The sequence below is a fragment of the Balaenoptera acutorostrata genome, chromosome 2 (assembly GCF_949987535.1).
Source record: "Balaenoptera acutorostrata chromosome 2, mBalAcu1.1, whole genome shotgun sequence".
NCBI lineage: Eukaryota > Metazoa > Chordata > Mammalia > Artiodactyla > Balaenopteridae > Balaenoptera > Balaenoptera acutorostrata.
The window spans coordinates 32,043,281-32,056,376 of NC_080065.1; the positions used below are offsets into that span (position 1 = coordinate 32,043,281).

General features: G+C 44.0%; 1 protein-coding gene across 3 annotated transcripts in view; it reads right to left on the reverse strand.

The window, feature by feature from the left end:
- AGXT2 (alanine--glyoxylate aminotransferase 2) overlaps positions 1 to 9,200 on the reverse strand; it is a 48,083-nt gene extending 38,883 nt beyond the window's left edge. For 2 of the 3 annotated variants that reach the window (XM_007192221.3, XM_007192219.2), the window contains exons 1-3: positions 9,038 to 9,200; positions 1,518 to 1,606; positions 297 to 481 (exon numbers count right to left, since the gene is read on the reverse strand). In XM_007192221.3, coding sequence (XP_007192283.2) covers positions 297 to 481; positions 1,518 to 1,606; positions 9,038 to 9,125 — 362 coding nt within the window. In that variant the 5' untranslated portion in view covers positions 9,126 to 9,200. The remainder of the gene's footprint in view (positions 1 to 296; positions 482 to 1,517; positions 1,607 to 9,037) is intronic. The other variant, XM_007192220.2, reaches the window with a different exon arrangement.
- Between the last annotated feature and the right edge of the window lie 3,896 nt (positions 9,201 to 13,096).

Consider the following 13,096-nt stretch of genomic DNA (forward strand, 5'->3'; position numbering starts at 1 on the left):
TTTTGTCTCTGTTGTTTCTTTTTTCTTTTGCCCTACCCAGGTATGTGTGGGAGTTTCTTGTCTTTTGGGAAGTCTGAGGTGTTCTGCCAGCATTCAGTAGGTGTTCTGTAGGAGTTGTTCCACATGTAGATATATTTTTGTGTTTTTTGTGGGGAGGAGGGTGATCTCTGCGTCTTACTCCTCCGCCATCTTGAAGTGCCCCCCTTAACTGAGGTTCTGAAGCACGAACATGATCATTAGCCTGTTTTCCGTATATTTTTCTGGAGTGAAAATGCCAGAATATTAAGGATACTCACGGGTGGCAGTGACCAACACTGACAGTGACAATCCCAGAAAAGAAATCCAGGTATCTGTTTCCTTCGTAATCAAAGAGCCACTCCATGTGCCCCTGGTGGAGCAACAAGGGCTCTGAGAAATAGGCTGTCAGCACAGGAGAAAGATGTTGCTTGTGGATCTCCAGGACTCGATCATAGGCAAGGGACTGTAGGTAGGCAAGATTTAAGTGTTTAGCATCTTCCTCATCCCCACATTGCTTACAACATCACTAGCAGGTCCGTATAGCAGGGCCTGGCCTCCCCACCAACCCGGCACAGGGCTGCTGCCCTCGCCCATCAGGGCAGCTCTTTGCCCAGTGACCTCCTTGCAGGACAGACACCCAGGTCCTTCCTCTCAAGTGGAGGAAATTATTCATGTGGCCCTTTAATCCCTTTCTAGACCAAACATGGAGAAGGGGGCTGGAATTTTCTACCTCTCAATGGAAAGCCTTGGCTTTGAGTTAATTCTAGCTGTGAAAAAAAGTAAAAGACTTTGGAAGTAAATGTCTGAAGTAATGTGGTTTTTTTCCTCTGTAGTTTTTTTTTTGAGAATAAAAGTATGAAGTGTTTGTGGTGTTTATGTCTTTAATTACAAAGCCTCTGTCCTATAGTTCTCTTCTCTGCGGGTCCCTCCTGACTCTATTAATTCTACAATTTCTAACTTATGAATATTATGTAGGATGAAGGGGTGTTGGGGAGAGAGGGAGAGAGACAGAGACACAGAGAGGGAGAGAGAGAATGAGTTCAATATTTATTAGCCTGAGAGCAAAATGATAACTTTATATTTTTTGGTGGAGGACTCAGGAAGGTCAGATTATGCATTGACATATGAGATAGAATAAAATGTGAGCCTTCACATTTGTGATCTATGTATTTCTTTGTGTGCGTACCTCTATGCCTACATCCCTGTGATACGTATATTGTCATGGACAGGCTCTTCCTTGTATTCTCTGTCTCCTTCTGTTTTGTCTCTCCATCTCTGCCTCTGTCTGTCTCTGTCTCACACACACACCAACTCATGCAATGCCACTGAATGGGGTAAGAGAGTTCAGATGCTCCCAGTGACTTAAGGGATAGGACATCTGAGATGGATGGCTCAGTGGCAGGCAGGGCCGTCTGTGGGTCCTTCTTGAGGAAGCAACTACTTGAGACCTCCCAAGAAGAACCACCTCGTTGGGGTATTCCTAAAGCTCTTACTCTCACCTGGTATCTTTCAGGTGTGAAGTCACACGGAGGCATCCTGGGCTTTGTATGAAGACCGAGCTTGGTTACAGATGTCCAGAAAGCACCTGCTGAAAGTGAAGTGAATTAGTGTCCTCAGCTAAACAGCACACAGGCACGTTCGTCAGAATCATCTATAGTTACCTGAATCAAAGTCCTGAGGCACTTTTGTTTATTTCTTATTTAAATCAGCCTTTGGATTTAAAACTGAGGTATCTGTTTTTTTTTTTTAATAAATTTATTTATTTATTTTTGGCTGCATTGGGTCTTCGTTGCTGCGCGCGGGCTTTCTCTAGTTGCGGTTAGCGGGGGCTACTCTTCGTTGTGGTGCACGGGCTTCTCATTGCGGTGGCTTCTCTTGTTGCGGAGCACGGGCTCTAGGCACGTGGGCTTCAGTAGCTGTGGCTCGTGGGCTCAGGAGTTGTGGCTCGCGTGCTCTAGAGCACAGGCTCAGTAGTTGTGGCACACGGGCTTAGTTGCTCCGTGGCATGTGGGATCTTCCCGGACCAGGGCTCGAACCCGTGTCCTCTGCATTGGCAGGCGGATTCTTAACCACTGCGCCACCAGGGAAGTCCTCTTTTTTTTTTTTTTAAACAGCTCAGAAAGAGTTTTACTCACAAGGCAGCCAAGCGAGGAGACTGGAGGACAAGTCTCAGAACTGCCTCCCCAGTTGGGATATTTATGGAATAAGCAGGGTGGTCTTAGATGTGGGGAAAGGTAATCGGAGGTAGGGAAGAAGGTGAGGTAATTGGTGCTTTGCGTAGGTGCATCTCGGTTATGAAGTCTGCATATTCAAAACGGAGGCGCCAAGCGGGACCGGATGGTGGAGTTTTCCAGCCTCTGACGTCACCAGGCCAGTGAGCGCAGGCCCCAAACTGAGGTATCTTAATAATGAATTTTCTTTTTTTTGGCTGCACCACGCGGCTTGTAGGATATTAGTTCCCTGACCAGGGATTGAACCCAGGCCCTTGGCAGTGAGAGTGCGGAGTCCTAGCCACTGGACCACCAGGGAATTCCCAATAATGAATTTTCTTAAACAACAAGGTCCTACTGTACTGCACAGAGAACTATATTCAATATCCTGTGATAAACCATAATGGAAAAGAATACGTAAAAGAATGTGTATAACTGAGTCACTGCTGTACAGCAGAAATTAACACAACATTGTAAATCAACTATACTTCAATCAAATTAAAAATAAAAATTAAAAAATAATGAATTTTCTGGAGAAAAAAAGAGAGCTCCTCTCAAATCTAGTCAGGAAAGGCACAGAGGATACTGGGGGAAGTCATGGTTTCTCCCACCTGGGTCCCTCACAAGCTTGGGAAGTTCCTCCGTCTGTCACCTGTATGGACTGTAATTCTCTGTTCAGTTCAAACTTCTGCCAGGGCCAGGGGTTGCAGGAGCCCATCCTCTGTCAATAGAGGTGCTTTCTAAACTTTGACCTTCCTAGTCCCTGAATCCCAGTGCCTAGCCCAGTTCCCAGTACTGGGTTGGCTCCAATAAACAAAGAACGAATGGCTTTTGACTATTCTTGTAGGGAATGAGGAGAGAGAGGTGCTAGGCCATGTACTATAATAATAAATATATGCAAGGAGATCTGGAAGACAAAACCTTCCTGTAAAACACAACCTGAAGTCCATGACAACACAAGACCATGGCAAAGAAAAGATAAGCTGAGCCAGAGGAATCATTAAATATTTGGAGCTAGAAGGAAGCTTAGTTTTTTTTGGGGGGGGGGTGGTCAAAATGCTCATTTTATAGATGTAGAAACCAGCCTAAAGTAAATTAATTTGTTTAAGATCACCAAGCTAGTTAGCTGCAGAACAAGAACAAAACTCCCCGTTTCTGACTCCCAGCCTGGTACCGTTTCGCTCATTCCCTGGCCACCTCCATCCTCCTCCGCCAGCACAGATTTTGACCCCTCTATAGCAGTGGGATGGAATAATAGAATCAGAGAACATCGGCGCTGGAAGAGATATCTAGAAACCTTATAAGTACTCTTAGAAAAGAATACTGCTAATTTTGAGGATTCAAGGTCAGTATCGAGAAAATTTTACAGGTGGAGAGAGCTGAGGAGATGATGTCTCTTGTTCAGCATGAAGGTTTGAATCCATGGATGTAATGTTGGTGTTTTGTGTGGCTATAAAGTCACCCTCCTGAGAAACACAATGAACAATTGTGTTTTTAAATGAATCTGGAAAGTAATGACACTGACTCTCTTTCTTTCAGAGAAAGCTCATCCACTTTTCTGCTCTAAATAATCACGAATGTCGTTAATTTGCTCTTACTTTAAAAGCAAGTGGCTTTTGGCTATCCATACATAGAAATGACCCAAAAAATAATAGCTAAGTTTTCTGAGAATTTCACCTTTTCAAAAGCTTTTCATTGTGTCTCTCTACATTAGTTACTGTTCTAATATGGGGAAAAAAATTCTGAGTGTTTCTAAGAATTCGAATTCTCTTCACTCCTGCAGTCTCATTTTCCTATCTGCAAAACTGGAGTTACCCATTGAGGAGGCTGAAAGGTCTCTTGACTTCAAAGTTACAGGAAATTATGAAAGTCTGGAGGGGGAAGAAAGAGAGTTGGAAAAATTTGATAAAGAAAAGCTTGAATTTTAAATGGTCAAGTTACGTATATTCATTCATTCATTTGTTTATTCACCAAACTGATAGGAATATGATGGCTGAATGAGTGCTCAAAATGAAATACATAAAATTCTGCTCTCAGGAAGGAAGGAAGATTAGCAAGCAAGAGGAAAAATCATGTCAGTAAGTGAAATAAGTCTAGATTACATCTCACACTTGTATGTAGAATCCAAAAAATGAAACAAATGAATGACTATGACAAAACAGAAACAGACTCAGAGATATAGAGAACAAAATAGTGGTTACCAGTGGGGAGAAGGATGAGGGGGAGGGGCCAGGAAAGGGTAGGGGATGAAGAGGTACAACTACTATGTATAAAATAAATAAGGTACAAGGATATATTATACAGCACAGGGCATATAGCCAGTATTTCATTATAACTTTAAATGGAGTATTATCTATAAAAATATTGAATCACTATGTTGCACACTTGAAATTAATATAGTATTGTCAATCAACTGTACTTTGATAAAAAAAGAAAAAAAGTCTAGACAACATCTTCAAACAGCTGAAAACCTCTCTCCCTAAACAACCCAAACTCAAAAATAACAGTACATATAATAGTTGATTGACAAAAAGAAAAAAAATGCTTCAGTTTTCATTATTTGCTGGAAGAAATTCGAACCTAAACATGTTGATAGTTGCCTGCATTCTTTATTCAAAATAGCCTATGTTTTGAGGGTGACGTAGAGTTGAGGGTTGATAAAGCTTCTCTTGGGCTCCTGGAAATGGTGTGTGTGCGTGTGTGCACCTGCCTGTTTGCACGCCTGGGGCCCGGGAGTATGGGGCTAGTGGTGGTGGGGAGAAGACAGCACCAAGGGGGTCGGGGAAGGGATAATGAAATCTGGGTTAATAAAACTGAATCCCACGTCTATTTTGGCATAGAAATTTTTTTTTGTCCCTCTTTTATCATTTTGGCTGGTCTGATGTTGCCTTTTTAAGCCTGATGCTGAACATGGATGACAGTTAATGATTTTCATTAAATTCATTAAATTCATCAACTGCCACTCAATTCATCTGAACAACTCAAAACATTTAAAGATGGCATTTGGGGCAGGGAGGGGGAGGAATAAATTAGGAGTATAGGATTAATAGATACACATCACTTTACGTAAAATAGCTACACAACAGGGATTTACTGTATAGCACAGGGAACTATATTCAATATCTTGTAATAATCTATAATGGAAAAGAATCTGAAAAAAAAGATACATGTATAACTGAATCACTTTGCTGTACACCTGAAACTGACACAATATTGTAAACCAACTCTACTTCAAATAAAAAGATGGTTCAGTTTGGAGACCACCACCACTCTTGCCAAGTGGGAAACTAGATTTAATTTTCCGGCTGCCTAATTCTCACCAACAGAGTTCCACAACAGACAAGTCACCTTAGCTCTGTGTTCTTTCCCCCCAAATCAAAGTATCAAAAAGTGAAAACCTGTTGGGCAAGGTAAGTGAGAGAAATCCGTTTTTGTAGACATTTGAAAATTCTAGGGGAAATTCTCTTTGTAATGACAAAGATTTTTCTAATATCCACAACCAGCTTTCAACACAGGGTGGGCATTTATTAAGAGCCTGTGACTCTTTCAAATAAAAAAAAGGTTATAAAATATTTGAAAATACACAATGGACATACTTGGTAGAACATTAAGGGAATTTATTAAAGTGCTAACGATGTCTTATTTCTGCATAGCATATTAGGTCACTTTAAAAAAGCTTGTCACTTTGGGTATCTCATCTGATACTCGGGCTAGCCAGCGAGTTAGGAGAGGAAGATTTTATCCCTTACCTTAGAGCTGAGGCCGTGATTAAACGTGACGTGTTCGCAGTTTTGAGGTCCCACCCTCACCCCCCATGGGGCTGAGGGCCTGAGGCCACCGCCTTTCTCCCTTCATAAACTGTCCCACAGTCTGCAGGAAGTTACGGAGGATGTTCAGCCTTGATTGAACTGTGTGCTCTAGGTGACCGGATAATAATACCAGCTGCCTGTCTCCCGCCAGGGAAGCCAAGGGAAGGGCGTGAGACCTCTGAAAGGTGAATCAGATGTCCCCGCTTCTGGATCTGAAGTCTTGAGCCAAGGACCCGGGTGGAGGGACTAGCTGGAGGTCCTCATTAAAGCCATGATGTGCTTCCGAGGCTGTTCCTGCCTGGAGTTCCTGCTGTTTCCACGGGGCTTTCCCTGGTATCTTTGCACGTCCAGTCCTGCCCACCTCCTCACCTTCCTATTGATTCTTATAGCCCCTCCCACCTTCCCTTTGTATCCTTCCAATAAATGTCCTTTTCCCTAAGTAAACCAGGGCCAGTTGCCATTGTTCACCAGCAAGAGCTCTGCCTGATTCCCAGGCTCATGGCTCCATCCTTCCTTTGGTACTTTTGGGGGCAGGCCTTCTCTGAGCCCCTCCTGGCCCTCTGCTGGGCTTAGCTCAGTCCGCAGATGGCCGCAAGGATGACCTGGAGGGGCAGGTGGGACACCTACCCTTAGGGCTAATTTGAATGTTTTTCTTAGAAAGTCTTTGCAGGAGGCTTGGGAAGTTTCTCAGCTGGAAATGGGTGTTATTTGCAATCCACTTGCCCTCCTGGGCACCCCTCCTTGTGGGAGAGAAGGCAGGTGATAGCAAAATGGTATGTTTGAGCATATACCCCACCTGTCTAGACATGTTATAAATTTAATAATCTTTAGCTAATTAGTAAGAAGGAAGGCATGGCTGAGATATTTTCTCCATTCTTTTATCCTGAAAACAAATTGCTTCTGTAACTTTGTGGACATAGTCAGCCTAAAGTGATTGTGCCTATCAAACAGAGGTAAGGCTGAACATTGTATGCACACATATATCACATAATATACATGCAAGTGTTCTACAAGGATTGTGACATACTCTTTTTTTTGGCTGCACCATGCAGCATGCGGGATCTCAGTTCCCCAACTAGGATTGAACCTTCGCCCCCTGCAGTGGAAGCTCGGAGTCCTAACCACTGGACTGCCAGGGAAGTCCTGTGACACATTTTTATTTTTGCATATCTGACAGCTTTTAACACCAGGTGATCTTCCCGTCTAACATGGTCCCTGCCTCCCCCTCCGCCCATTTTATTTTTCTATTGCCTCCCCATGATTTGTTTTGATTTACAGCATGTATCTCGACTGGATTTCATTTTTTACATATTTACCTGTTTATCTGTTTATGCTCAGTCTCCCCCACTGGGATACGTAAGGGCTGAGATTTTGTTTTGCTCAGGTGTGGGTAGGTCCTCACATACTTATTGCCTAATGTCTGTTTGCACCCCGCAGATTCTTAAGAAGGGTGTGTTCAATGAGTGTGTGTTTGGATGAACAAACAAGCAGGCAGGTATTTAGGACCAGTAGGTAAGAAAGTAGAAGCCAAGTCCCAAAAGTTTTGGAAAGACCAGGTAAAAAGTATGACATCCATGTCTACGTGTCCTGGGTTTGCAAGATTACTTTTCCCCCATAGTGTCCTTGGTGGAGCCACGTGAAGGGGTCCTCAGTGAGTTGATCAAGATCTCTAGGCACCGAGCCTCACCTGCCACTTCCCATCTCCTGCTCCCACCATCAGCCCAGCTCCACAACCCTCAGGGCAGGGGTAGGAAAGGGGAAGAGGCAGCAGAGAGGGTATTTTCTCTTACTTTGTCAACAACCGGTACTTTTAGGGTAGCGTCCTCTTTACTGAGCATAAGACTCTGGGTATAATTCTAGCTCTTTCTCAGGAAATGCTGGAGTTAAATAGTGTTCTGGCGAAAGACCCATGACTGGGGGAAAAGACAAATCCAAAAGGGTGGGTAAGAAAGGGCCTGGTGGAATCGCTCTGACTTTGGAGCCAGACAGACCTGGCTTTGAACCCCAAGTTGTCACTTCTATGTTTCTGCCTTTGACCAAATTTCTTAATTATCCTTTATTCTTCTGTCTCCTCATCTGTGAAATGGGATAATAGTACTCCCTAAGAAGTTTGGTTGAAGATGAGAGGAGATAATGCATTTAAAGCATCAGATATGTATTAAGTTTTGAAGAATTGCAATTGTTAAGGGGGAAAAAAGCAAATAGAAGAGGAAGGAAGGAGATAGGAAAAGGAAAGATGAGGAGAGAATGAAGATAAAATTGATCATGATGGGCAATGGAAAAGGGTCCCCTCTGTTTGTTCGGGGCCTGTGGGGCACAGGGTCCCACTATGACACATCAGTGTGCAAATGCCTACTTACACTCGAGTTTGTAGCAGGGAAATTGGTGAGGAGGTGGTAGGCTCCTAGTGAAACAAGATAGGCACATGAAGCCACCACCAGACCTGGCTACCCCAGGTCTGTTCCTGCTGGAGAAAGAGGAGAGTCTGAGTGGAAGAAGAGGGCTCAGGGTCTAGACCTGGCCTGAGTGACTTTGGGTAAATGACTACACTTCTCTGAGGCTGTTTCCTTGTTAGTAATTGAGGGGGTGGTACCACTTTCTGGAGGCCTGGTGGAAATTTGTGAAGATGCTTTATGTTTTTTAAAATAGTTATCCTCAAGCATCTGTATACTACAGTTAATACTTTATTATTTTGAACTTCTTTCTTTTTCTTTCTTCTTTATGTTACTGCGACTGTTTTTATTTTGAAATTGTGTATAGTCAGGTTTTATTATCCATGAATTTCATTTCAGGACGAAAGGAAGCATTACAAAATATTGGACAGGAGAAGGGGGCAGTGGGTCTGACAAGGTGAGGTCTAGCTCACAGGTCTTAGTTGACTTGTCTCTAAGACCCTATCCGGGTCTAACATTCCAGAATTCCAGGCAACAGGCTCCAGAGCTCAGCCCTTCCCCTCTCGCTGACGTTCTGCTGACCCACGTCCCTCTGGTTTCCACTCACCTTTGGGGGAAGGGCGTGTCTTGGGAGTCCTGGGAGTTGAGGTCTCCAGGTACAAAGCTCTCAGCAAATGTCTCCAGGCTAGAGTCATCTCTCCCAGTCAGGCAGCAAATCCCCGTGGAAGCAGGTCTGAGGAAGGGCTCCACTGCTCACTGACCAGCTGGACTTTGAGATTAGGACGGAAGGGGAGGAGCTCCCCAGGGGAGTTCTGGAGGGGTTACTGCTTCCGCTTCCGGCGGGTCCCAAGGGGAGAGAAAGAGAAAGGGAGTGGGAGAGAGGGAAGGAGGGAGGGAGGGAGAGGGAAAAGAGAAGGCAGGCAGGCAGGCAAAGCAAAGGTCTTCGGGACTATTTTGCTAGTTTTATGTCCCATCGGGGTCTCATCAGGATGAGAGTCTCTCTGCGGAAGGGTGGTGATGGGCCTGGGGGAAGGGTCAGGATATAGTTGCAGGGGTCAGAGACTTAGAAAGGAGAGGAGTGAAAAAGAGAGAGAGAAGGAAGATATCCATGAATTAAATGGGTAAAGACACTGGTTTTCGTATTAGGGGTCTTGGAGGAAGACAAGAGGGACTAGTGGGGAAGGGGGTAGTCCACGGGAAAGGAGAAGGGCACCAAAAAGCTAGGGACAGCTCTGGACAGCTGCGTATCCCCTTAGGTATCTGAATAGGGCAAGAAGGTGAGAGCTGAGGAGTTAGGGTGCTTTATTTTTATTATGTTTTAATTTCTTAAATTCCCATTTGTCACTCCTGACTCCCCTGCACCCCTAATCTCCGTAAGCAACTATTTTGTGTGTTTAATATACACCTTTTTGTTGGTATGTATTCTTGTAAAGTGTTTATTGTTTGGGGTGAATGCATTTTTTAAAAAAATTTATTTATTTTTGGCTGTGTTGGGTCTTTGTTGCTGCGCACGGGCTTTCTCTAGTTGTGGTGAGCGGGGGCTACTCTTCATTGTGGTGCGTGGGCTTCTCGTTGCAGTGGCTTCTCTTGTTGCAGAGCATGGGCTCTAGATGCGCGGGCTCAGTAGTTGTGGCTCGTGGGCTCTAGAACGCAGGCTCAGTAGTTGTGGCACACGGGCTTAGTTGCTCCACTGCACATGGGATCCTTACGGGACCAGGGCTCCAACCCGTGTCCCCTGCATTGGCAGGCAGATTCTTAACCACTTCGCCACCATGGAAGTCCTATGCATTTTTAATTTATGTCAGTAGGTGTGCTTTTGTTTTTTTTCACTCAGGACCATGTTTTAAAAATCCATCCAGGTTGCTGTGAGTAGGTCTCTTCTGGGTTTCCAGCTGCTCTGGACTGGGTGTCCATGTGCCTTTGCAAGGCAGTGCCTAAGAAGGGAGAGTGACAAGGGAAGTTGGAGCTGGGAGGGTGAGGGAGTGTTGGGTTGATAACTGACTCCCATACACAGAGGGCAAGGAAGAGCCAGGCCCCTCCACAGTGGTAGGTGGCAGATTTAATAAACAAGGGAACTTATGAGGCTTGTCTTGGTAGAGTAGGTCTCTGCATCTGCCCACTGGAATCCTAAAATATTACTTAGAGGCCTTAATTGGGTTCAGTAACGTACACCGTCCAGTCATGTACACATTACTCTCCCAAGGCTGCACCCTTGGACCAGCTCTCACTGTGCGAATGATGGGAAGAATGTATACTCCAAGGACAGAGGAGGGGGTGAGGGGCCTCTGAGTGCGTGGATCCAGCTCGCAGGTCAGCCAGTGGTCACGTCCTCTCAACTTTCTCCTCCAGCAGAGTGGGGCTGGGGGAACCGCATACAGGGTGGACGTCTTGTATCACCTTGCACAGAGGACAACTGGCTTGGCCACATCCTCCACATCTGGGAAATAACCTTTTATCCCAAATGCCCATCAGAGGTGTGGTTACCAGGTAAGCACAGAAAGGTTTTAAATTCAATGTCAAGTGTCCCCTTTTACATGGGCTCCCAGCTCCCAGCCCATCCTGCTCTGGGGGCTGTAGGAAGCGGTTCTGTGATCTGGCTGGTCAAGTGCTGTGGGAATGACACATGTCAGCAAGGCCAGTGGTGAGGCGAGGCCAGTGGTGTTGCAGCCTCTCCCTGGGGTGCCCAAGCTGTCACGGTGTTGGACTGAGGTGAGAAAATGCTGAGTTCCTGAGGTCTGGCACATGTTCCTCAGCTCTACTGGGCTGTGATCTATTTTGCTTCTGCGAGCACTGGAGGCTGTAAACTCCTTGGATTTGAGATTTTTCTTGGGCTGTAAGTTTAAAGGCTATTATGGTGAGAGGCACCCAACAGCATCAGGGGCTGCCTAGGGTGGGAAAGCAAAACATAGCATTCTGAACAACTTCACAGTGAGAAGTTGTACCTTCTTTATTTAAAAGGAAAAATGTTTATTTTGATCACTGTAATGTAATGTATGCTTTTCGTGAAAACAACAAACTCAAGCCTGCCTAGAAAGCATGAGAGAAAGTAAAAATCACAAAAAAATCTAACCTTTATATTTTAGTAAAGATTCTTTCAGAAATTTTTTTTTATGTGTGTACCTGTGTATATACATGATGTTTCATAAACTGCTTATAGTCAATAATATAGCTTTTCATTCAAAAAATGTAGATCTGGGTCATCACTCCTAATTCTTTCATAATATTTCTTGATATATTTTATTTAATTTTGGAAAATTCTTGGCCACTGTTACTTCAATAGTTTTCCCCTGTTCTTTCTTCTCCTTCTGATATTTCAATTATACACATATTACACTTTTAGAAATTGTCCCACAGTTCTTGGAGGTTCTGTTATTTTTTTTTTTCCCCCCACTATATTTTCTCATTGCATTTTAATCTGGGAAGTTTCTATTACCCATCTTCAGAGTTCACTGATTATTTCCTCAGCCGTGTTCAGTCTACTCATGAGCCAATCAAAGACAGTTTTCATTTCTGTTTGCTGTTGTTATGTATTTTTGATTTCTAGCATTCCTTTCAGTTCTTTCTTGAAGTTTCCATCTCTCTGTTTACATTACCATTTGATATTACATAATATCTGCCTTTCCCATTAGGGTCTTGAATGTATTGATCATAATTATTTTAAAATGTCTGATAACTCCAGTATTTGTGTTATAGCTGAGTCTGGTTCTCATGCTTACTTTGCCTCTTCAGACTGTATTTTTTTTTCCTATCATTTTAGCATTCCTGCAACTTTTTAACGAAAGCTGGTTGTGATGTATTGGGTAATAGGACCTGAGGTAAATAAGCCTTTACTGTGAGGTTTTATGTTAATCTGGTTAGAAGCTGGGATGTGTTTGTTTTCTGTAACTGTAGGTGCCAGAGGATTCAAATTCCTCTAGTGTCCTTGTTTTTGTCCCCTGTTATCTTAGGGTTTCCTTAAGAAATTCTCTCTAAATAGAGCCAAGGCAGCTCTTTCAGCTGTAATCCACTGTTACTATACTGGAGGCTTAAAACTCTTATGATTAGATCTTAGTCTTTTAGTGGGCCTATGTCTCTGGACTGGGTTGTGATCTTCACAAGTATTTCTCTATAAATTCTCTGTAAGTATAAACTAAAAAAATTTTCCGCCCTCGACTCCCTCCCCTGGCTTCGTTTTCCTAGTTTGTTTCCTTGAAGCCCTTACCCCTTCTGACTATGTTCTTTTTCTTTCTCCCTTAGGTGAGGTAGGAAGCATAGAGCGGCTACAGTGGGAGCAATGCCTTTCACACAGCTGATATAGGGCTCTGGCAAAGTCATCTGCCCCGGAGAACAGATCTTTGTTAAGATGAAGTCTCCATGCACATCGTGTGATAGTTACTCTTCCCTTTTCCCAGCCAGAGCAATGAAGGGATCTTCACCTGGGGATGTGCCCGTAGGTAAGGCCCAGAGAAGTTAAGGGTCCTCCTAAAACTCTGGCAACCAGGGAGTTTCTTATTCTCACGCTAGTCCACACTCAGCCTCTAGCAATTTGTCAAAATTACTGTTTAATATTTCTACCAGTGATGGCTCCAGGTTAAGAAGGTCTTGCCTGTGACTTTGAAGATCTGCCTGTATTTCTAGATTTCAGAGTGACATTTCACTCTGCAACCTCACTTCTCTGATGGGTTCA